This window comes from Typopeltis vanoorti, chromosome 4 (assembly GCF_054136105.1).
Source record: "Typopeltis vanoorti isolate ZY-2024b chromosome 4, IOZ_Tvanoo_1.0, whole genome shotgun sequence".
Classification (NCBI taxonomy): domain Eukaryota; kingdom Metazoa; phylum Arthropoda; class Arachnida; order Uropygi; family Thelyphonidae; genus Typopeltis; species Typopeltis vanoorti.
In genome coordinates this window covers 7,154,507-7,178,234 of record NC_143552.1, presented here as the reverse complement: position 1 = coordinate 7,178,234, position 23,728 = coordinate 7,154,507, and the positions used below count along the sequence as shown (strand labels likewise).

General features: G+C 36.2%; 1 protein-coding gene across 1 annotated transcript in view; it reads right to left on the bottom strand.

Annotated features, from left to right (window-relative positions):
- Window positions 1–23,728, bottom strand: part of ssh (Protein phosphatase Slingshot) — a 412,359-nt gene that overhangs the window by 33,571 nt on the left and 355,060 nt on the right. The window contains exon 12 of the mRNA XM_090391626.1: window positions 11,904–12,104. Coding sequence (XP_090247752.1) covers window positions 11,904–12,104 — 201 coding nt within the window. The remainder of the gene's footprint in view (window positions 1–11,903; window positions 12,105–23,728) is intronic.

Sequence of the window (23,728 nt, the reverse complement as noted above, 5' to 3'; positions counted from 1 at the left end):
ATCCTAGGAAGTCTGGGTAAGAGGAGTGGTTTCTTTGCATGGAAGGTGGTTGCACCATGGAATGCATTGCCTGATAGACTGGTGAGAGCATGAGCAGTGAATAAGTTCAAAGAATGATATGATAGGTTCCACATTTTCTAAGGTGGGCCTTCCACAATGAGTTTCTAACTCTATGGAGGTCCTGAATCATAATAATAACAACATAATTGTGCCTTCAGTTATCTAACAGTAACCCTGCTCTCCCACTGTGAGTCAACTGAAGGGTTACTGTATATGTGTATGCACATGTTATTAAAAGAAAAAATATCACTACATGAAAGCTAGGGTTCTGTTTTATGGCAACAGTTCATTACTGATAAAAGCTAGCAGCATCAGTACTTGATCAATAATTTAAAGTAAGGGCTAATGTCATTATTTCAAATTATTGCCAAGTCTTGGAAAAGCAGATTGTTGGAGACTAAAGTCCTAGTCTTGCACTGCTCTTTGAGATTAGGGTTGATTAGAATTTCACTGACATCTTTTATGTGTTCATACCAGGTTTTAGTAAGGAATAAGTGCCTATACGATCAGTTATGTGTAATGTCATGTCCAGGGAGTGATTAGAAAGGAGAAACTTTTCATAATTATTAAACTGACATGTTGTTGTCTGCATTCCTTGTTTTTCACAAAACTATACCAAAAAAAAAGTAAAAAATAAAAAACAGCATATTGCACTAAACCATAACCATTCCTTACATTTAATGGATATAAAAAAAATAATAAAATAAAAACAACACTACTTTTAATCCCTTGGTAATTCAAGAGATTAAAAGCTGGTATTAAAGTTGTATGGCTAGAATCACCCTCCTTCCACCTGACTCCACCATCCTTGGGTGTATCAAATCAAATGTATTATAACTTGCCAAATCCAGGATGCCCAATTCCCATCTGAACAAAAGGGAACAAAAATCACATACCAGATTTAATAAGTGGGCCTCTCTGATACCCGAACACTACACGGAACTGACTGGAAAGGCTTGATCTGCATTCATCCCAAAACCTGGCATAAATACAGATTTCAAGAATCCTGTGAAATTCTAACGATAGGCTAAAAATGTCAAGAACACAGGTATGGTGCACATTAGAACCATCTAATTTCTGTTCCAAACAGGTCACAAATTATGAATCAATCCACTAATCCAGACTCTAGGTGATACTTTGATAATAACCTCAGTCTTTATTTTAATTATGCAGCTAATATTACTGTTACTTTCATAAAAATTGTTTTAATATCCTTTACTTGGGCATTAGCAAACAAAAAGACTGCAAGTTAAGAGGCAGTCAAGACGCCTTATGAATAGGCTGCTTGCCTAGTCACGAAGAGACTTCAAATGCAATCTCTTGTTTGCTTAATCATGGGCAAAGAATTAACACAAGAATGCAATTTCATGTCAAATATAATAAACTATCTAATCAAGTGTGCATGCATGTGGGAAATCTTGCTACAAATATCTCTGATAAGGATTATTTTAGTAATGTAGCGATATACACCATCTGCAATTTGTATATGGAAAAAATATAACTGCTCTGATTTACCTCTCTGTATCTCCATGGGTCTACCCCACCCTCCCTCACTGATGAGCTCTCAATAAAGATTAAAACCAGTCTAGGTCATGATCGTTCTAATAATGCATGGCAATACACACACACACACACACACACACACACACACACACACACACACACACACACACACACACACGAGGATGGTCGGAAAAGTTCTTAGCCTCTACCATAGATGGCAACACTATCAGCAAGATTTTTTTTTTCTAAGTTGGTACATCAGTCATAAGCATCCATGTGAAATTGCAAGTCATTTTATCAAGTAGTTTGTTTTATACAGCTCAGCTAATGCCTTTTTATTCCCGTATACGGGAGTAGGCGAGGCCATTTAGCCCTATCTAACTTTTGGAGACTGAGTGGGCAGTTCAATCTCCACTGGTACTCAATCAGAGACAGATGGCCCAAAGCTATCACTAATTAAGCAGTACGCAGTGAAGAGAGACGGCTCAAATGTGCCACCATCTCGTGGTCCCTGTTTGTTTTATACAGATGTCTGAAACAAAACTGTTGTCTATATTCCTTGAAACAGATAAAATTGAATATCATGCAGTTATAAAATTCTTTGTAAAATAAGGTTTAACATCAAAAGAAATACATTTGAAGTTCATAAAAGTTTATGAGCACTTTTCTCCTTCTTTTTCGACAATTAAGAAATGGGCTGCTGAGTTTAAACGTGACGTATCAGACTTGAAGATGATCCACTTGAAGGACGCCAAAAAAGTGTAACACCACCAGAAATCATTGATCAAGTGCACAATATGATATTGGATGACCGGCGTGGCAAAATGTGTGAAATTGCTAAGACTATAAGTATTTCAAAAGAACATATAGGATATATTTTGCATGAAAAATTGCAAATGAAAAAGCTTTGCACAAGATGGGTGCTACGCTTGCTCACAGCAGATCAAAAACGCATTCGCATGAAAATTTCTGAACAGTGCCTGTAGCGTTTTAACAAGAATAAAACTGATTTTGTGTCGATTTATTACTATGGATGAGATTTGAATGTGCCATTACACACTAGAATCCAAACAGCAGTCAAAACAGTGAACAGAAGCCAGTTGTTCAGCACCAAAGAAAACAAAGTCGGTTCCATCAGCAGGACAGGTCATGGTGTTGGTGTTTTGGGATGCTAAAGGCATTTTGTTTATTAATTATCTAGAAAAGGGTAAAGCAATAACCATGGAATATTATTCCAATCTTTTAACCAGACTAGCCGAAAAAATTTGTGAGAAAAGACCCGGTTTGCAGAAGTAAAAAATCATCTTTCACCAGGACAGTGCACCTGCTCACAAAGGTGTTTTGGCAATGGGAAAATTAAGGGATCTGCACTATGAATTTCTTTTTTTTTTTTATATGTTGCACCCATATACAGGAGGTTGGTTGGTCAACCTGTAGTACGTTAGTACCATATATGGGTGGTGGGTTGCGAAAGGAGAAACTTGTTTACATTAGATTTGAACGTGTGTATGTTGTATTTCTTGGGAAATATGTCTGGGGGAAGACTGTTCCACAATACTGAAGTAAAGGGATGAATGAGAAGGAAAAGAAATTTGTTCTGTGGGTTTCGAGGTGCACTGTGAAAGGATGTTGGGAGGCAGCATTACATGTTCCAATGGGCTTAGTACAGAGTGGGGAAATTATTGATGCTGTTTCAGATGAACATTTCCCATGAAAATATTTATAGAATATACAGATTGCAGAGACCAGGCATCTATGTGAAAGTGGGGGAAGTGGGTTGGTAAGGGATTGGTCATTTATTAGTCTAATTGCTCTCCTCTGTATTGAGTCGAGCATTTTGAGGATATTTTATGAAGTCACTCCAGATGTGAGAGCAGTATTCGAGAGCAGGGCAGATTTGTGACTTGTATAGTGTTAACAGCTGTTTAGAGGTGAAGTAGCGTCTTGAGCGAAAGAGGAAGCCTAGTTTTTTGGAAGCTGAGGATGCAATGGTTGTGACGTGTTTATGCCAGGAGAGGCTTGATGTCAAGGTAATTCCGAGAAGAGAAATTTCATCTTGTCTGAGAATTTGGGTGTTATCAAAGACAATGCTGGGGGAAAATGGTTCTTTTTATGTGAGAAATAAGACAGAACTGGGTTTTACTAGCATTGAAGTTGACGAGGTTATCTGAGCCCAATTGGCAGATGACTTGGAGGTCAGAATTAATGGCAGTGGTAGTTGATGTTCTGTGGATTGAGGTGAGTTGTGTAGAGTAGGGTTTGTCAAATGAAAGAGAGGAATGTAATGTGCTGTCATCTGCAAAACTGTGCATTGGGTTTGAGGTCAACTGAAGTAGGTCATTGATATATAGAAGGTGGAGGGTCGGTGAGAGAACTGAGCCCTGTGGGACCCCAGCATTTGTTGGATGGTGAGAGGATAGGGAGCCGTTTACCATCACACATAGTGTGCATCCAGACAAGAAGCTGACAATCCATCTGCAGAAGTCCCGAGGCAGTCCAAATGATGAGAGTTTGCTTAGTAAGCCTTTGTGCCAGACTCGGTCAAAGGCTTTGGAGATATCGAGCGCAACTACTTGGGATTCACCGAATTTCTCCATGGCATTTGTCCAGTGATGGATGATGTATGAGAGTAGATCTCCTGTTGAACGGCTTTGGCGAATCCGTACTGGTGGTCGCTTAATAGCCGGGTACCTTCAAGGTAGATTAGGAGTTGAGAGTTGATGATTTTCTCCATTACTTTAGATAGGACTGAAGTGAGTGAGATAGGGGTGGTAGTTAGATGGTAGTGATTTGTCACCCTTTTTAGGAATGGGTTGAATATAAACCAATTTCCAGGTTTTGGGATATACAGTCAATTCCATTTAATTGGACCACCGGTTAATTGGGGCAGCCACTTTTTTGGGCCAAATCTCAAAGAACGGAAACCAAACCAACATGTTAATACATAATTTAAACGCTTAATTTGGACAACTTTTCACTTAATTGAGACAGTAGCTGAAAAGGAATTTAGCAATTTTTGATATATTTTATGGATTTTTCGAAAATATGGCAACACTAGCGTGATGCGAATCAGTTATCTTTCGTTGTGCGTCTGGCAAGTATGCGTCTGCTTAAGCATCTACCCTTACTATATACTGTACCTGGCGATATCGATTTATTGTGTCAATTTTATTTAAAATTTTTAAATCTTTGCCAAGATGCCAAGAAATGATTTTACACTTTCAAGTAAAATTGCTTTGTTGGATAAAATTAAAGCCAGCCATTAAATACAAGCCATCGTAGACTTGTTGATATAACTGGTGTACCAAAATCTGCCATAGTGCATCTCCTACAACAAGAAAATCAACTGCGCGAGGAGTGGACATTACAGAAAGAAATTCCAGGAACATCCAAAAGAAAGCGTGATAGAAAGGATCCAGAAGTCGAAGAAGCATTAGATCAATGGTTTTCTATAGTTAGCAGGTGAGGTGTGAATATCAGCGGCCCAGTGTTGAAGGTGAAGTCAGAGGAGATCGCTAAAAAGCTGGACCACAACGATTTTAAAGCAACTGCTGGTTGGTTGTCTCGATGGAAAGCGAGACACAATACCAAATTTAAAAAAGGCACGACAAAAAGGGCAGTGCTGACAATGCAAGCACTGAATAATGGCAAAATACTAAAATCCTTACTTTTTTAGAGAATTTCTGTTCAGATGATATTTACAACGCTGATGGTGTTTACAACACGGCCTCTATTATCGTGCTACACCAGACGGCTCCCTGTGTTATAAGCACATTGCACTGTCAGGGTATAAAAGGGCAATGGACTGCATTAATGTGTTATGCTGTGCAAATATGTCGGGTACGGACAAACGAAAACTAACTACTAATCATAGGAAAAAATGCTAAGCCTCGATGCTTTAAGGGATTAAGAATAGAGAGTTTACCAGTAGAGTACCATGCCAATAGTAATGTGTGGATGACTTCTGAAATTTTTCGGAATTGGCTTACAAGTTGGGACGTAGAATTACAGCATAAGCAGAGGAAAATTTTGTTGCTTCTCGATAATTGTGCTGCACACTCATTTAGATAATCTAAAAAATATATGGCTGGAATTTCTTCCTCCTAATACAACATCCTTAGTGCAACCAATGGACATGGGGATAATAAAAAATTTAAAGACATTGTATCTAGGAAAATTGGTTAATTATATACTGGAATCCATTGATGAAAACCTATTAACAAGTTCATCAACACCAGAGAGATCAGTGCAAAAATTTCCATTTTGTAAGCAATACAGTTTGTCTCTGACAGTTGGCGAGCTATAAAAAGCAGCACAATAGAAAACTGCTTTGCTGTTTGCAGTTTAAAACCCTTGGAGGTTCTTGGAATTTTGAGTAGTGATGAAAATGAAGACATACTGCAAGCTCCTATCATGAATAATGAAGAATTTTCAACAATAGATGACAATTTACCATGTTACGATGAAAATGAAAACTTTGAAGATGCAATTGTTGAAGTCATTAAATCCAAACGTCAAAAGTTTGACGAAGAATGCGATGATGACCCACCTGTGCTTGTAACTAATCGTGAGGCCAAAACGTTTATAGTCGGGTAACAGCGTTATTTTATGCAGGAAGGTAATGAAGGAAGCCCTACATCCACACTGAACATCTGTGCTGATTTTGTTGCATTTTTGCAGAATTAAAATTTGAAATTGTAAAAGTTATCATGTATGCATTATTTTTTCTGCACAATTTATAGTACAAATATTTTCTGTATTTTGGTTTAATAAACCATTAAAACAGGTACCTAATTATTATTTTTTTACCTACTTATTCATATACTTGCATATTACATATTTTATTTTAGAATTCATTATTAGTTCGTTTAATTGGGGCAGCCGCTTAATTGGGCCAAAATGGATTAGTCCCAACGTGTCCCATTTAAGTGGAATCGACTGTATACCAGTGGAGTAAGAGTGTGTGTACAGGTGACATAGGATAGGAGTCAGTTCCGATGCACAGACCTTCAGGATAATGCCGTCAGGGCCAGGAGACTTTTTTGTGTCTAATTTAGACAACAGGTTTACGATGTCTTTTTGGCAAAAGGATACAGGGGGCATTGTATGTTGGGAAGTTGGAATGACTGGGGGGCTTTTGCCATTGTCTGTTATGTGTGCACTGGCAAAGTGTGATGCCAGGAGATTAGTTTTTTCTATGGTAATGTTGCTATTGAGCCATCTGGTATGATAGAGGTGGGAATAGTGTAGGGCAAAAGTTACGGCCAATTGCCTTGGCAAGAGAGGACAGGCTGCAGGCTTTCAGCTCGTTCAAATTCTGTTTTGGAAGTATTGATAATTTTCTTGCATTTGTTTCAGGCTTCAGTATAGACATTGAATGAGGATAAGGTTCTTGATTTGAGCCAGTTGTGGTATGCCTGATTTTTCGTTTGTACAGCCTTGGCACATTTTTTGGAGAACCAGGGTTTAGTTAGGGGATGACAGATCAGAGTAGTGTGGGGAATATATGTTTTCATGCCAGTGAGGATCACTTTGGTGATTCATTCAGTGCATATGTTTGGACTGGAAGGCCAGAAACAATAGTCTAACCATGGGAATGAACCATAGTAGTCATGGAGACTGTCCCATTTGGCACTGTTATAATGTCAAACTACTCTTGTGTAGGGGTGACTGTATAGGCATTGTTGCATGGGGGAGGAGATGAGCACTAAGTTGTGGCCAGAATTGCCTGGGGGGGGGGCTCACTACATATTTGGAGGGGTCATTAGTAAGGAAGAGATCTAGGGTATCTGAGGAATGGTTTGGGTTATATGGTATTCTGGTTGGTTTTTGAACAATTTGTGTGAGGTCATTAGTGACTGCAAATGTTTCAGCATCTCTGTCTGCAGGATCTGTATAACTGGAAGAGGAAAGCCAATTGGTGTTATGGACGTTGAAGTCACCCAGGAAGATGATTTCGCTGTTGGGAGAGTGGGATTGCAGAAAATCAACTTTTAAGGAGAGGAAATGGAAGAGTTCAGAGTGATTGGTGGTATTAGGAGAGAAAGAGAGATAGAGACAGCAGATGAATTTGACTGAGTGGGGGAGGGATATCTTCAGCCAAAGAAGGTCGAAGTATTTCGTCAGGATAACAGCATTGAGTTTCCTATTTTCGGCCTCGAGCGACTCATGTACCGATGATGTAATTAGTTCACGAAGTACGTTAGCAGGCATGGGCGCACTTGCGGTCGGGCACTGGTCGTTGAGCGTCTCGAGCTTTGTTTCCAACTTTCCAATTTTGGAGGAGAAGGTATTGATCACGGTATTAAGCTGTTGCTCGAGCTTACCGACTCTTTTGCCTAGGTTTAGTATTTGTTTTACGGAAGAGAGGCATGTTGTACAGAAGTAGGGCTGGTTTAGATCGGTAAAAAGTTTGTGCGCAGATTCATTTATTTTTGCGAAGGAAATATGTAGCCAGTTGCAACAGAAATCACACGATATACCTTTTTCCCTTTCTTTGACTTCAGTTTCACAGCTGCGGCACTTTGCAATGTCATTTGGTTTGTTGGTGATCGGCGCCGCTACGCTGACGGGACTCAAGGTAGTCTTCAGTTGTTGGCCGCCATCTTTACTTCACACGGTAGGCATAGCGCTTTCACAAAATATAGCAGATTTAATGGACTATGGGTACTTATGTGTTGTACTGTAGTAATCGGCTGCTTAGTACCTTCTGTTACTTTTCCATTTGCTGCTTATTTTGCACAAAAAACATTTACAATCACGATAAAATGTGGGAGCACAAGTTTACCATTACTTATCCACAGGCGCCACCTATACAGCCTGAACCTGATAGGGTGAATGTTGGAACATCCACCCTATTCCAAAGATTTGGCTCCCTCTGACTTCTATCTCTACCTAAGACTAAAACTCTTCCTTGCTGGTCAGCATTTTTCTTCGAAGCAAGAAGTCATTGCAGCTGTAGAGGGGTATTTTGCAGATCTTACTGAGAACCACTACAGGGACGGGATAATGGCGATGGAATAAATGTATTAGTTTTAAGGGAGTTTATGTTGAAAAATAAAAATAATTTTGAAATTATATATTAGTTTTTTCATTTCTAGGCCGAGAACTTTTCAGACCACCCGCGCGTGCATGTGTGTATATATATATATGTATAAAATATGATAGGAAATGCATTGTGCGTTATGGTACACTGGAGCAATTTAATGTGTGGTCAACAGCCTTACTGAAGTGACTGTTGACTTATGTATCTGTGTGTGTGTGTGTGTGTGTGTTGGGGTATGAATGCAATGAATGCCAAGGATTTATCATCTTGATGTGTAATCAAGGTATTTAGGAAGGGCAGACTATTGTTGTTTTCTTTTTCTAAATTCCAATGTGTTAAAAGTACAGTCACCTGTCTAAGACCACATTGTCTGCATACATGATGCTTTCTCATTTAGGCAAACAGTGGGTTCTAAAAGCTTTCTCTACAAACATCTTCATGAAGTAATTAGCTAGGGAGGAAGTGAAGAGAATGGCTGCACTTGTCTTTTCACAAAGAATAAAGAAAAAATTGTTAAAGCCAGTTTACAAAATTTAACATAAACAGTTTATAACTTATGCTTATGTTATAAAAGATGAATAAACTTCAGCAACTGTTTCATAATAGCAACAAACAATGGCACTGTTAATTTAACTCAATGATACTCCCTTTGTATGGAGAGTGCCACTGAGTTAAACATGAGGTTTGAAGTGCACATATGTGCAGACATCCAGAAAGCAGCAGGGAAAGTTTGTTTTTGGTGTGGTGATTGGAAAAAATATACTTTAGAGAAAGAGGTAACAGTAAAAAGAATGAAATCTGAGACCAATAGATTTATTCTGAAAGAGTTTCTTTCAAACTGCGAAATGACCAGCATTAGATTTATATCTTTGAAAGTTCTCTAACTTATGTGGACTATTGCTGCTATCCATACTAAGTTGTTGCTAGAACATCTTTTAAACTGAAGATAGAACAAAAAAAAAAAAAAATGTTCTAAGCAAGATAGTAGTTTTCTATATAGTGTTTCCTTCAAGTGATAATTTGTACAGAAGTTTGCAGTGAAATACTTGAGATTAAGAAGAAATATTCCAGACAGAATTTAGAAAGAGGCCCTCAAGTGGAAAAACTGTTTTAAACAAACTGCCAAGTAAGAATTCTGTGCAAATTCTTAGGATGTTTCAGAAGCTAGGCTATCTGTAGTGAAACATTTACAAAGTTGCTGAGACAGGACATGTTTATCCTTTTTTATTTCAAGTTTAAAAAAAAATAAAGAAATGAGGTTCCCCTTTTAAGACTTCGTATCTAAACTGAGTGCATTTACATACGAGTGTAGTGTAGAACTAAAAATGTAAAACCCCAAAGGGTTTTGCTTTGTTTGCCTGGCAAACTTAAAACTTAATTTTTTTTTTTTTTAAAATTCTGAAGTTAAGTTTAATTTGTGTGTGAAATTTTGCTTAAGAATTTATGAGAAACTATATTTTTTTAAATAAATAAATTTAGATAGCAGTAAGAAATGTATTAAAGTAAGATTCATGGCTTAAACATGTAACAAAAATTATGTAGAATTTATTCAAAAACTCCAATATACACTATCTACCAATAATTGTCTGAGCACCCATGCCATTTGAAGTAATAAAACATTCCAGGTTTGTTAATAATATAAAAACTGGTGTACAGATAGTAGGAAGCAGTATTTCATCATAGCAGTTGAATACAGGTGGTATGGCAACACGATGTGAACTGAGCGACTTCAAGAGAGGTGTCATTGTGGGCTATCACATTGGTGGCATGTCCATATTTGCTATTCCCGCTCAACTGGGGCATCCAAAATTAACGGTTGGCGATGTGATCAGCAAATGGAGACATTCTGGCATCACTGGCAGCAGCTGAAAATGACTGACAGGAATAGTAGGATGTTAAAATGGGTGGCATTCAAAAACTGGCTACAATCGGCACAGACTATCCATGATGAGTTCCAGAGTGTCAGTAACACCATGGTGAGCACTAGTACTGTACAAAACGAACACCATTTACTGGGTTTCCATGGAAAGAGCAATGCCAAACATCACAACAACAAACAAGGCAGCTCATCTGGCCTGATGTAAAGAGCATGTGAACTGGACAATTGACCGGCGAAAAATAGTACTCTGGAGCAATGAATCAAGGTTCAGTTGTTTCCAGTCTGATGGTAGAGTGTGGTGTGGAGGCAGCCTAGTGAACTCTTGTTACCACAGTGTGTTGTACCCACAGTAAAGTTTGGTCGTGGAACCACTGGTCATTGTCCATGGTTCCATGAAAGCAACTCAGTACCTAGATACTCTGGATAATCAGGTACTGCCTACACTGTGGAGTTTTTATGGAATGTACCTGTGTTACTATCAAGATGACAATGCCTCATGTCACAAAACTGCAACTGTTATGAAATGGTACGAAGAGATGGGTGTTAAACAACTGCCCTGGCCAGCGCAGATTCGTGACCTCAACCCCATTGAACACCTGTGGGATGAATTGGAGTACAATTGAGGTCCAGAGCAGAACATCCTCGATCTGTTGCTAAACTCAGTGCTGCTTGATGGAGGAATGAAGACAAATTCCACCTGAAGTCTGCCACACATTGGTGTAAAACCTTCCTCAAAGGGCACAGGAGGTGATCATAGCCAAAGGTGGACATACACGATATTAGGGTTTGCCTGCTGGTATCAATTGTAAATTGTTAAAGTGTCTGGACAATTATTGATAGATAGTATATTTTCCAATCAACATAATTTCTCACATTTTTCACATTACAGAGAGAAAACTTTCAGTTCTATCTCTACCTGGTATCTATCAGGTTCCTTGCAATTGTAGTTTAACATAATGTGGACAGAAAAAAAGAATCAGTGAACATCAGTAATACATTGCATATCATAAAGTTCACAGTGTCTGCTGGAATCATGCTTGCTTAATTCAAAGCAGTTTTAAATACGAATATCTTTTCAAAGAAAGTCCAGAAGGTTTGTTCCCATCCACATTTAAATCCGAATGACTGCTTCTCAATTCCAAAAGTTTGGGAAATTCTCATCCTCAGCAAATATCAAAAATTATTATTTCTTTGATGTGATTTGCTGTTATTGGTTAACTGACTGTTGTATTTCTCTTATTCTGTCAGTGAATTGCTAGTTTGTTTTTCAGAATGTTGGTGTACTGTTAATTTCAGTACACTGCTAATTTCAATACATTTATACTGTGTCTAATATGCTTCCCACAATTATTTTAAAATACACCATAATTTAATAAAATAAGAAATTTTCTACATTCAATTTTAAGAGACAGTTACCTGGCATCCAGTATTCCTTGATAAATTTCTAACTGCTTTAAAAATCCAGAATTAGGTTTGATACAGTTTCTTTTATTTTTGACAAACTGAACAGCTTCCTTAAGATTCCAGTCATAAGCTTTCATTACATATGCAATTACTACAGAAGCAGATCGACTGATGCCCATTTTACAATGCACAAGCACTTTAGAGCCTTCATCTCTGAAAATTATTCAAAGAAAATAATTTCATATAGATAAGTTCCAAGAAAATGATATAACAAAAATAACTAGAAACTTGAATTCATATAACAGTTAAAGAAATCTAACAATAGTATGCAGGATCACAATGAGCCTTCAAGAACATACTTGATACACCTGGATCTAAACTTCATAAGGTTCCAGAAATATCTACAGGTATCCTAGAGAGAAGGATTTCTGCAGTCATATTTGTCTGTCCAACAACATGGAAGCAAACCTTTATCTAGAAATAGAAGTCAGCCATGAAACTACCATTTCATTGTTGTGACCTCAGAAAGCGATGGAGAAGGTCATCAACAACCCACTTCTTCACTATCTAGAGACCCACTAATATGAATTCTCTCATTCTCTTTCTACTGCAGATCTCCTTACTCACCTTGGGATACAGGCCATGGAAAGATATAGGGAAAATCATGTGGTTGCTCTTGATATTTCAAAGCAATTGATCATGTCTAGCATTAGGCCTTTTCCAAAAGCTACCTTTTTGTAGTCTTTTTGCATTATGCAATGGACTACCAGTTCTGTTCTGGTTGTTCATTATATGACATGATAGATGAATTCTTATCATCAGATTTCTTTATCAATGGTTGTATATCCCAGAGTAATATGATAAATTTAGTTTAATCCTTTATCCCAGTGAGAGCAAACAAAGTTTGTGCCTGAAAATATCTTCAGGACTGAATATAGTGTTGTACTATCTTACCTGGGTAAGTAGTACAACACCAGGCAACTCGTAGCAAAGGTGGAGCAAGCTACCAACACTCCTATCCCAGTATCTCCCATAATGCAAAACACATCTCCTTGTGGATATGTATACTGTTGTGCATTAAGGGACTGGCCACTACCCAGACTAGTTTCGACCTTTATTGAGGTCTCTTCAGTGGGAGCCAGGCCCAGAGTTAGAGATACCAGGCAGAAGCAGTAGCAAGGTCATCTTTACCTATAGGAGTTGCCAACTTTTTTTTATTAAATTACTCTGGATTTAGAGAAAGATGTTGAAAGTTTATTTTTCACTAGGTTAGACTATGATAAATTTAGTTTAATCCTTTATCCCAGTGAGAGCAAACAAAGTTTGCACCTGAAAATATCTTCAGGACTGAATATAGTGTTGTACTATATGGTAGCTTGCTCCACCTTTGCTACGAGTTGCCTGGTGTTGTACTACTTACCCAGGTAAGATAGTACAACACTATATTCAGTCCTGAAGATAATTTCAGGCGCAAACTTTGTTTGCTCTCACTGGGATAAAGGATTAAACTAAATTTATCATAGTCTAACCTAGTGAAAAATAAACTTTCAACACCCAGGGTACTATTTTTACTGACATACTATTCAATTCCTCTTCTTCATTTGCAAAACTCTGTAGTATTCAAATGATTCAAACTCAAGATCTTTCATAACCAATTTCTTAAACAAAGATCTTTTCACCATTCTCAAATGGTGATGTAAACAGAAAATTACATCATCATCAAAACAATGTCTTGTCTTATTACTTGGAAGAAAGATCCTACTTTGCTTTTTTTTTAGTTTAGATGATATTCCAATTTCCATTCAAAGATAGTTTATTCCTATCTCATGCTGACTTTCACATTCAGCTTATCCTGGCATAAACATATTGCATTCATAGCTTTCTCAGCCTCCAAAACCTGGTATTCTCTTTTGTTCAAAACACTATTTTTCTATTGCTCAATTCTTAACACTTCATCAATCCCAAATCTGACAGACCTTACAACATTATTATCACTATTTGTAGTAGTGTATCTAAAACCTCCCTAAGAATTCTTGATTATATACAGAAGAATCTGCCTAATTGGTAACCCCTCTATCACTTTCTCAGAGGCACTCTGTTTCTGTATTAAGCCTTTTTATAGGTACTTTCATGAGTGCTACTCTGCTGAACATATTTAACATTGCAGCTGGATTCAGGCCAAATAGAGGCTGTCAGGATCAGATCTTCACTTTACGACAAATAGTCGAGAAAGCATGGGAATATAACAAAGATCTGTATTTAAGTTTTGTTGATCTGGAAAAGGCATATGACAATGTGCCAAGAGAGAAGCTATTCAATACGCTGCAGTTATATGGTGTCAATGGGACATTATATCAAGCAATACTTAGTCTTTATTTGAGTTGTAAGTCAGCAGTTAGAATTGAAGAAAGTACAGGAAGATGGTTTAATGTTAAATCTGGTGTGAGACAAGGATGTACATTATCCCCTCTCTTATTCATTATCTATATGGATCACATTATGAAGGAAAGTGGTATTAAACATGATATCAAAATTGGAGATGTTAATGTCAGCTCTTTGCTTTATGCGGATGATGTTATACTTCTAAATAAATCCGCTACAAGTCTGCAAGATTCTCTGACTAAATTGAATAGCTCTTGTAATAGATATGGTATGAAGGTCAGCAATAAAAAGACAAAGACAATGAAAATAGGCAGAATCATTGAAAATGTCAACTGTGTTGTGAATGGAGAACCTGTGGAACAAGTAAAACATTTCAGCTATTTAGGCACGATTTTTACTGAAGATGGTAAATTAAATATAGAAATAGACAACAGAATCAGCAAAGCTGGTATGGTGGGAAGTCAATTGAATAAATTCATATGGAATAAGAGAGAAATTAGTCGGAACACTAAATTAGCTGTATACAAGACAGTGTTCAAACCAGTTTTAACTTATGGATCTGAGAGCTGGGTCAGAAGTAAAACACTTGACCAAAGATTAGAGACTTCAGATATGAGAGTCCTGAGAAAGATTATAGGCGTGAACAGATGGCATCAATGGCAGTATCATATTAAAAACGAGGATATTAGGAAAGAACTTGACATTGTCAGCATCCAGGAATTCGTTAGCAGAGCTAATCTCAGGTGGTATGGTCACTTAAACAGAATGGGCGAGGAAAGATTAGCAAAAGAAGTGTTCTCTGCAGGTTGGCAGGAAAACGACCCAGAGGAAGACCAAGATATAGGTGGATTGATACGGTACAAAGTGCTTTAGACGATAGAAATATAAGATCTGATAATATTGGAGAGTTGACAAGTAACAGACTGATTTGGAGGAAAATTGTAGATAGGAAATTAATAATGATGTAATTTTTTTCATGTAGTACTATCATATCCTGTACACCCCTTGAGGTTACATGGCAGGAATTTGATGATGATGATGATGCATCTTTTTACACTCTATCTTTATCTATCTCTGTTCTCTGAAACAACCTTCCCCATACTGTTTCCTCAATGAATACAATCACCAGCATTTCAAGAAATTTATTATGAGATTTCATCTTTCTCCTTAACCACTTGCCCAGTACTGTTGTAAAATCTTTAAAGGTTCCTGTGGCATAATGATCATACAATGAAAATAACACAATAACCATAGTAGAGTTTCATTAAAGTTTATTACTGTGATTATCATGTTATTTTCATTATGATAGTACTGTTATATTATAGGTTTGTGACCTCTGAGGTGTGGGGTCAATACAATAATTAAAAAATAGAACTGGGTCCAGTAAACTTTTAATTTGTGGGTCATGAACTTTATTGCTGAATTATTTAAGATTATCAGTCAGAAATGTGATTTGCAGTTGTTAATATGGTTCTAATCAGAGGTATAGTTTCTATAAGACTCTCATATAGAAACTAAATTCATCCTGAAATTGTTAAGGATGCAGGAAGAACCTAATTGATTTATGTTGATGCTGATGTGCTAATAGGAGGAATTTGAGTTAATTTTTCTCCTGTGTGAATTCCAAAGAGGGAAGTTACCGGAAGCACGATACAGATTTTGGAATTTCTTCCATACAGGATAAAACTGATAGACTACATTAATAGCAACAGCATAAAAAAAAAAAGTGATTTCCATGCTGTTTATGTTGTGATCATATATATTTATACAGTGTATATTTAATATAAATACACAACATAATTTTTTTATATTAAACATTTGTTTCATTATAAAGATGTAGGAATGCTCAATTTCTTAATGAGCTAAATAGTTAATAAGGTTAATTACAAGGATAAGATCCTGGAATACCTACCAGTCTGTGTCCAAGTTCACTTATGGTTTAGTTTAAGATATTTCATTTTTTTTATTTAAAATTAAGAGTTAACAGGAAAACATACAATGATGCAACCAACAGGATTGTATCTAATCTAACAGGAAGTGTTACAAAGACCACACAGTCATTGTTGCTATAAGGGACAAAATGACAAATAGGAGCACATGAATTACTCTGCTCATATTTAGTCATTTAATTTTCAGTGTGAGAAAGAAAATCTGAAGAGGTAACAGAGAAATTTCTAACACTTTGTCAATCCAAAATCTGATAGAGTAGAACTGCTGAGGCAACACCAAGACCCTGGAATGGTGATAATGGAGAGAGATTTGAGGGAATGCGTATTGCAGTTTTATAGATAACTGCAAAAGGGATATGACAATGCAGATATTAAAGTGGATGAAGAGATTTTACTATATCAATACAGTTGATATTATACAATGGAAGGTGTAAGAGGTAGAATGAGAAGCCACTTGTGAAAGCTGAAGTAAAAGTGTAGTGAACATAGGAATGAAGAGAGGTGGATGAGTGTAATGCATTAGCACAATGTGTCCTGAATGCTTAGAGGGTGAATCAGTTAAACATCTTATAAATCTCAGTCTTATTTTTATTGATGTTTTAGAGCCTTTACATAAGTTTTGATCTGAGGTTCAGGTTCTGTTATCAAATCTTTGTAAATTCATTCTTGTTTGATGTTCAAGGAACATCATGAGTATTTAACAGATTAAGACAAGACAAAACAAGAAAAAGTCAAACCCATAAGACTAGTACACTTTTTTTTTTATATATATATAATGTTCGTCAAGTAGCTTTATTTTATTATCCTACATGTTTTGCCAATATTTTTCTATCGGCATCTTCAGGGAATACAAACTAGTAAGCTATATGAAGATAATAGACTAGGTTATAACTGATGGTTCTAATTCATACAAAAAATTAGTATTGAACGAGGCAATGCGCGTGTCTCGGGAACGTGATTTATTCATTATGGCGCATGATGTAATTGTTATGAAAGTTCATTTCTTTGATGTTTAATGATCTGATTAAAGCTTTCCAAATTTCTGGTAAGGTTAGACCTTGATTCTTGTTTAGGTTTTCAGTTTTACGGGCGACTGTAGCTGCTTCCTTGAAGGTTCTTGAATGGTAGTTATCTTGTATATAGGGCACATAAGGCTCTTATCTCACTCAATGTGATGGTTAGTAGAGGCAAAGTGGCAAGAAAGGCCTGAAATGTCTTGTCTGTTGTTTCTGACATATCCTATGTGTTCTTTCTTTCTCGTTTCAAAGCTTCTACAGGTCTGACCTACATAACTAATACCACATGAGCAAGGTATATTATATACTCCAGAGTACTTGTAGAATGGATGAGGATCTTTCGGTGATCTTAAAAATTTCCGAATAGTGTTGATTGGCTTGAATGCTACTCTGATATTATATAATTTTAGAAGGTTAGCTAATTTTTTGGAAATGCTGCTGACAAATGGAATAGTAATAGTACTGATGTATTGGAGGTCATCACGTTGTCTATGTGGTATATCAGTCAAGAGAATCTTGTTGTAGTCTTTTTGGATAACCATTTAAAGATAGTTCTCTGGATATTGTAGTTAATTCCATTTGTAGATCATTCTTATCTGTTGTGTACTTTATAGCTCTTTTCTTCTTGAGCATATGGATAATTCATATCCATATGAATTATCCATATGGATATGAATATTCTAATTCATACAAAAAATTCATACTAATTTTTTGTATGAATTAGAACCATCAGTTATAACCTAGTCTGTTACTTCATATAGCTTACTAGTTTGTATTCCCTCAAGATGCCGATAGAAAAATATTGGCGAAACATGTAGGATAATAAAATAAAGCTACTTGACGAACATTATATAAAAAAAGTGTACTAGTCTTATAAATAATAGTCAAGAAAAAATTCAACACAAGTCAAACCCATTTTTAGAAGAAACCCATTCTTTCTTTATTACTATTTTTTAATATCACATGTTGCTACTGTGCAGATGATAGTCTCAACTCTGAAAGTCATGCATGAAATCATTCTTGCTCAGATTTTATAAGCAATAAAGTCATTCTTTAACCAATTCAATTTACTATGTGGTCTATGGCCAAGGCATGGTTTGCAAATCCAATTTTCTATGTTGCTGAAAGTGAATATATCACTTATGTTCTAAGCAGTTAACCAATTTTAACTTCTGAATATGTGAGTTATGATAACAGTAAAATATGATCAGAGCCCAGATATGGGGAGATTTCATAAAAATCACCAGAGTGAACAGATGGCATCATATTAAAATCAAAAGTACTAGAAAGGCACTTGACACTTTTAGCATTCAAGAATATGTGAGCAGAACTAAACAGAAGGGGAGAGAAATGGTTAGCAAAAAAAGTGCTTGTGAGCCACAAATTAGAAGTATACAATATGACAATACTGGAATCTTGAAATATAACAAACTAATCTGGAGGAATATTGTTAGAATGAATTTGGAAAGGTAATGAAGATATAAATAAATCCACACAGGTTTCCATAAATTAAGGAACAAGAAGAAGAAAGATCACAATAACTCAAAAACTGTGAATTTGTACACTATTTGGTGAAAAGCAATATAAGATGCGAAAGAAACATCCACAAAAACTGTAAATAGACTATTCAATTCAGTAACCATGGGTACATGAAGACAGTGGTCAAAAACAATAAGGTGAGATTTTCAAAGTGCCTCAAATAAGGAACGTGCCCTCCCCCAAACCAATACAGCACTCACAACAATATTTCATGCTGTTTATAATGGTGTCTAAGAAATCAGCTGGTAATAGCCATTCCTACTGGAAAGTTCTCCTAAGTCTCTGACGGTTTTGGAAAGGGGTAGTTGAAAGCAGCAACACATCCACTCAGAGCATCCCAGATGTGCTTAGTAGGATTAAGGTCAGGAGACTTGGCTGGCCGGTCCACATGTATGATAGATAATTCTTGAAGATAATGGTCCATGAGATTTGCTCAATGATGACACAATATCATCTTCTAAGAAAAAGCACAAAGACCACCTTTGTGAAGCCTTTTGTGCACAGTGGGGCAGATACCAATGTTTCTGTAGCCAACATGAGGTCAGATTGTAATTTGGAGTTGCATTCCTGTTTCAGTAAGCAGATAATCAGAAATATTGGTCATTGTGGTTGTAGCCCATGACCTTCCTTCACACAACCATAATCAGCATCCCATATTGGGATGCTGATTATGATTGTCAAAAATGGGTCCACAGTCTGTGGACTTACATTGCTAGACAAAGGCCTTCCCCATGTTGTTCCATTCGGCTCTATTTTGGGCTATTCTTGACCAGGTTGGTCCTGAGGTAGCCAGATGGTTGGCCCAAAAAAGGACCAATCATCTGGTAGGCCTCTTTGGGTCATTTGTATATACTGCTGACAGCACCACTCATTTTAATATGGTATTTGAGCTCAATGTTATTTTTTACATAATGTAACTGAAGTTCATATATAGCTATTTTTCCTTTTTCCCAAGTCACTGTGATTTTTCTCTTTGATTCTTAATTCATGAAAACCACTGGATTACTGCAAATAGAAAAAAAAAACAAAAAAAAAACGAATGCATATCAAGAAAACATAAATAAAAACTTAAAAGAAACAAAGGAAAGAATAGACAGAATGGACAATCAGACACTGATTATTACACACAAAGCCGCAGAAAAAAGTCTAGAAAAACAATGACTGAATATGAAATCAAGAATTGAAGATAAAAAAAAAAAAATACATGCATTACTTACAACAAGAAAACTAGAAGTGAAATAGAATATAAGTTAGGATAATTATCTTATCACAATCACTCAAATTAGAAAAAGAAATATATACATCACAACCCAAAATATATAAAACAATGAAGTTCTTGCAGATAGAAACAAAAGAAAGAATAGATATTGGAGAGAGATGACAAAAAATGGATAAACTGCTATTGTAAACTCTGACAAGGACATAAACAACAAGAATTATTAAAAGACTTTAAAAAATGTAACTGATAATACTTTTCCAAATAATATGAAAAAAATCAAATGAAGCATCAGAAGATAGGAAAAATAAAAAATCACCAGAACAGATACTATCCAAATATAAATTATAAAATATGTAGAAAATAAATTTAACCAAATGTTTCTTATATTAATAAACAAAATATAGTTCTTGAAAAATACCCAATGACTGGAACCCTATAGTAGAAAACAATTATAAATGAAGAAAAAATGACTTTTATGAAAAGAAAATCCTGCACAGATTTAATATTCACCTCAAACTACTAATTCAGAAAAGAAGAGAATTCAACTTCTAAATGCATTTCTCATTTACAGATTATATACACACACACACACGCAAATATTATTTAATGACTGAATTATGAGATAATAGAGAAGCAAGTAAATTTAATATAACCACACAACTAGTTTTGTGGGAATGCCGACTTCATCAGGTGTGATAACATAAAAAGCAAATAAAAGACAGTAAAAAACATTGCACCATTACAACAACAGTGTTAAAAACTGTAGTTATGTTTGAATTGAAGTCCAAGCTACAGTTCTATTATTATGTACATGCAAGCATATAACTTCACAAGTTCGCCAGTACCGAATAGCAGAGCTATGCGAGTCTGGCAGACTATAACTGAGATTGCTGTTCACATAGGAAGAGTCAAGGATTATTTCTTTTGATTCAAGGATACGACGTTCTAATTCAGTGTAACATTTATGAATGTCGGAGATGTTGAATTCCAATTTATAAGATGTAGGCGGCCTTCATCATTGGAGTTAACTGAGAACAAGACATGGCTGGAGAGGACGCTGGCTCTGGATCTATTGTATGAGATGTCTCTCTGGTGTTCTTCGAGATGTAGATAGATAGACTTTTCAGTTTGGCCGTAATATGGTTTCCAACGGTTGCATAATGATTCTGTAGACACTTGGAAACTGAAGATAGTGATAATTTTCTTTGGGGTGGCTTAGAATTGACCAGAGTTTAGGTAGAGTGGAGAAACAAATTTTGATATTGAACTTCTTCAAAATTCTTGCCAGTTTAGAGGAGAGAGAACTGATGTAAAGTAAGGAGATGTAAGCTCTGGGGGTTGGTAGAAGCCTCAACAGTGTTTTGATGATGGTGGTATAGTATTTTATTAATACTTTTGGAAGAGGAACCAGTATTTGTGAAGGTCCTTTTATATATTTTTCATTTTTGAGCTCTTTTTCGTCTGACAGTACAGACCTGGCATGATGAACGAGAGTGGATATAATGCCTAATTTTTATGATGGATAGTGGTGAGAGGACGCATGCAGGTATCTATCATTTACTTCAAGTTCGGCAGTAAACTTGATATCTAGATGAAAGTTTTTCAAATGATTTAGAAAAATGTGAAGGTTGTTTATGCTGTGCTACCAAATCAAGAAAATATTGTCTATATAACAGAGCGAAATTTAGGTTTCAGTGTAGCAGAAGAAATGTTTTTTTCTTCGAAATCTTTCAAAAAAATGTTAGTTAGTATCGGAGACAGCGGACTACTTTTGGACTACCAATGGCCAATCCATTATTTTGTTTGTAAATCTCATCTTCAAACTTGAAGTAGCCTGAATTAATACAATGTGAAAGTAAAGAGAACATCTTTTTTTGAAATCTTGTTTCTTAGAAGAGTGAGAACATTAATAAAAAGTGCTACTACACTGAAACTTGCCATGATGTCTGAATTCTTGAGTTTGAGATTTCTTTATCTTGGAAACAAAGTCAGCTGAATTTTTGATGTAAGAAGATTTCCCTGTGAAGACTTTCAAGGAGGTAGCGAGGATGATTATGGTTGCATATGGATTACGCAACCATAATCCTTAATAAAAACAGAATACCGCAATAAACTCTTGGATTTATTAGCCAGATACGTACTCTCAACTAGAGAGAGACCCCCAAATCGGACCAACAATCTTCTTAAAACAACCATGGAACTACCAAGAACTACATTCTCTTCGTCCGATCATTCCCCGATTGTATGGCCTTCCAAAGATACATAAAGAAAATATTCCTTTAAGGCTCATAGAATCGGGGAATGAGCGGATGAAGAGAACGTAGAGATAGACTGATATTTCTTGGCAGTTCCATGGTTCCAAATATAAGACTTATTGTTAAACTGACCATAGATTTTTAATTCGTACGTATGTTCGTATGATATTGCCTACCGATACTCCCTTGATTTCTGTTTTGGTTGCTGCCTGTACGTAGCACTACTGCTGCTTCTTTAAATAATCGATGTCTGTAATCTTCGTCTATGTAGGGCATAGAGCTGTTATTCCAGTCTATAGTGTGGTTCGAAGTTGAAAAGTGATGTGCTAACCTGGAGGCGTTCTGTTGTAATTTACATCGCCAACATGTTATTTCTGTCTTATTTCCAGACTTCTCGAAGTGTGTCCAATGTAGGAAAGACCACACGTGCATGGAATATTATACACACCTGGATATTTATAAAATGGAACTGTCTTTAGGAGATCTTAGAACCTGTCTGATGCTAGTAGTTGGTTAAAACACGATCCTAATGTTATGGGCCCTAAAAATCTTGCAATTTTGGTGGATATTGAACCCATAAAGGGGATGACTGCTGTTGTAATTTGCTGGGAGACTGTTCTTTCTTGTTGGTTATCTTTGTATAGAAATTTGTTGACGATGTTTCGAGGATAACCATTTTGTGATAGTGTTATAGTGATTTGAGACAGTTCTGTTTGAACTTTATTAAACCTTTTTTTGCATTTACCATTTTTTTTGTACTGTGCAAGCCTTGAGAAAGCTAGTCAGTTAGCGAAACCGGTAGGCAATATTGTACGAACATACATACAAATTAAAAATCTATGGTCAGTTTAACAATAAGTCTTATATTTTGTAACATTTTATGACCAAAAACATGTATAATTTAAATAGTTCCATGATTGTTTTAAGAAGATTGTTGGTCCGATTATGTATCTCTCTTGTGAGGTCTCTCTCTAGTTGAGAGTACCTATCTGAAAAATATAAGATTTATTGATAACACGACCATAGATATTTAATTCGTACAATACTGCCTACCGGTTTTGCTAGCAACTGACTAGCTTTCTCAAGGCTTGCACAGTACAAAAAAAATGGTAAATGCAAAAAAGGTTTAATACAAAAAACGTTAGTACCTGTTAGGTAGCTAAGGTAACACTTTCGCGTGACATGTCTGTATGAATCGTGACTTTCTACTAAGTATCATGAACAAAAGATTTGTTCATGATACATACAGACATGCCATGCGAAAGTGTTACCTTGGCTACATAACAGGTACTAACGTTTTTTGTATTCTTAAACCTTTTTTGCATTTACCATTTTTTTTTGTACTGTGCAAGCCTTGAGAAAGCTAGTCAGTTACTAGCGAAACCAGTAGGCAATATTGCACGAACGTACGTACGTACGAATTAAATATCTATGGTCAGGTTATCAATAAGTCTTATATATTTTAACATTTTACGAC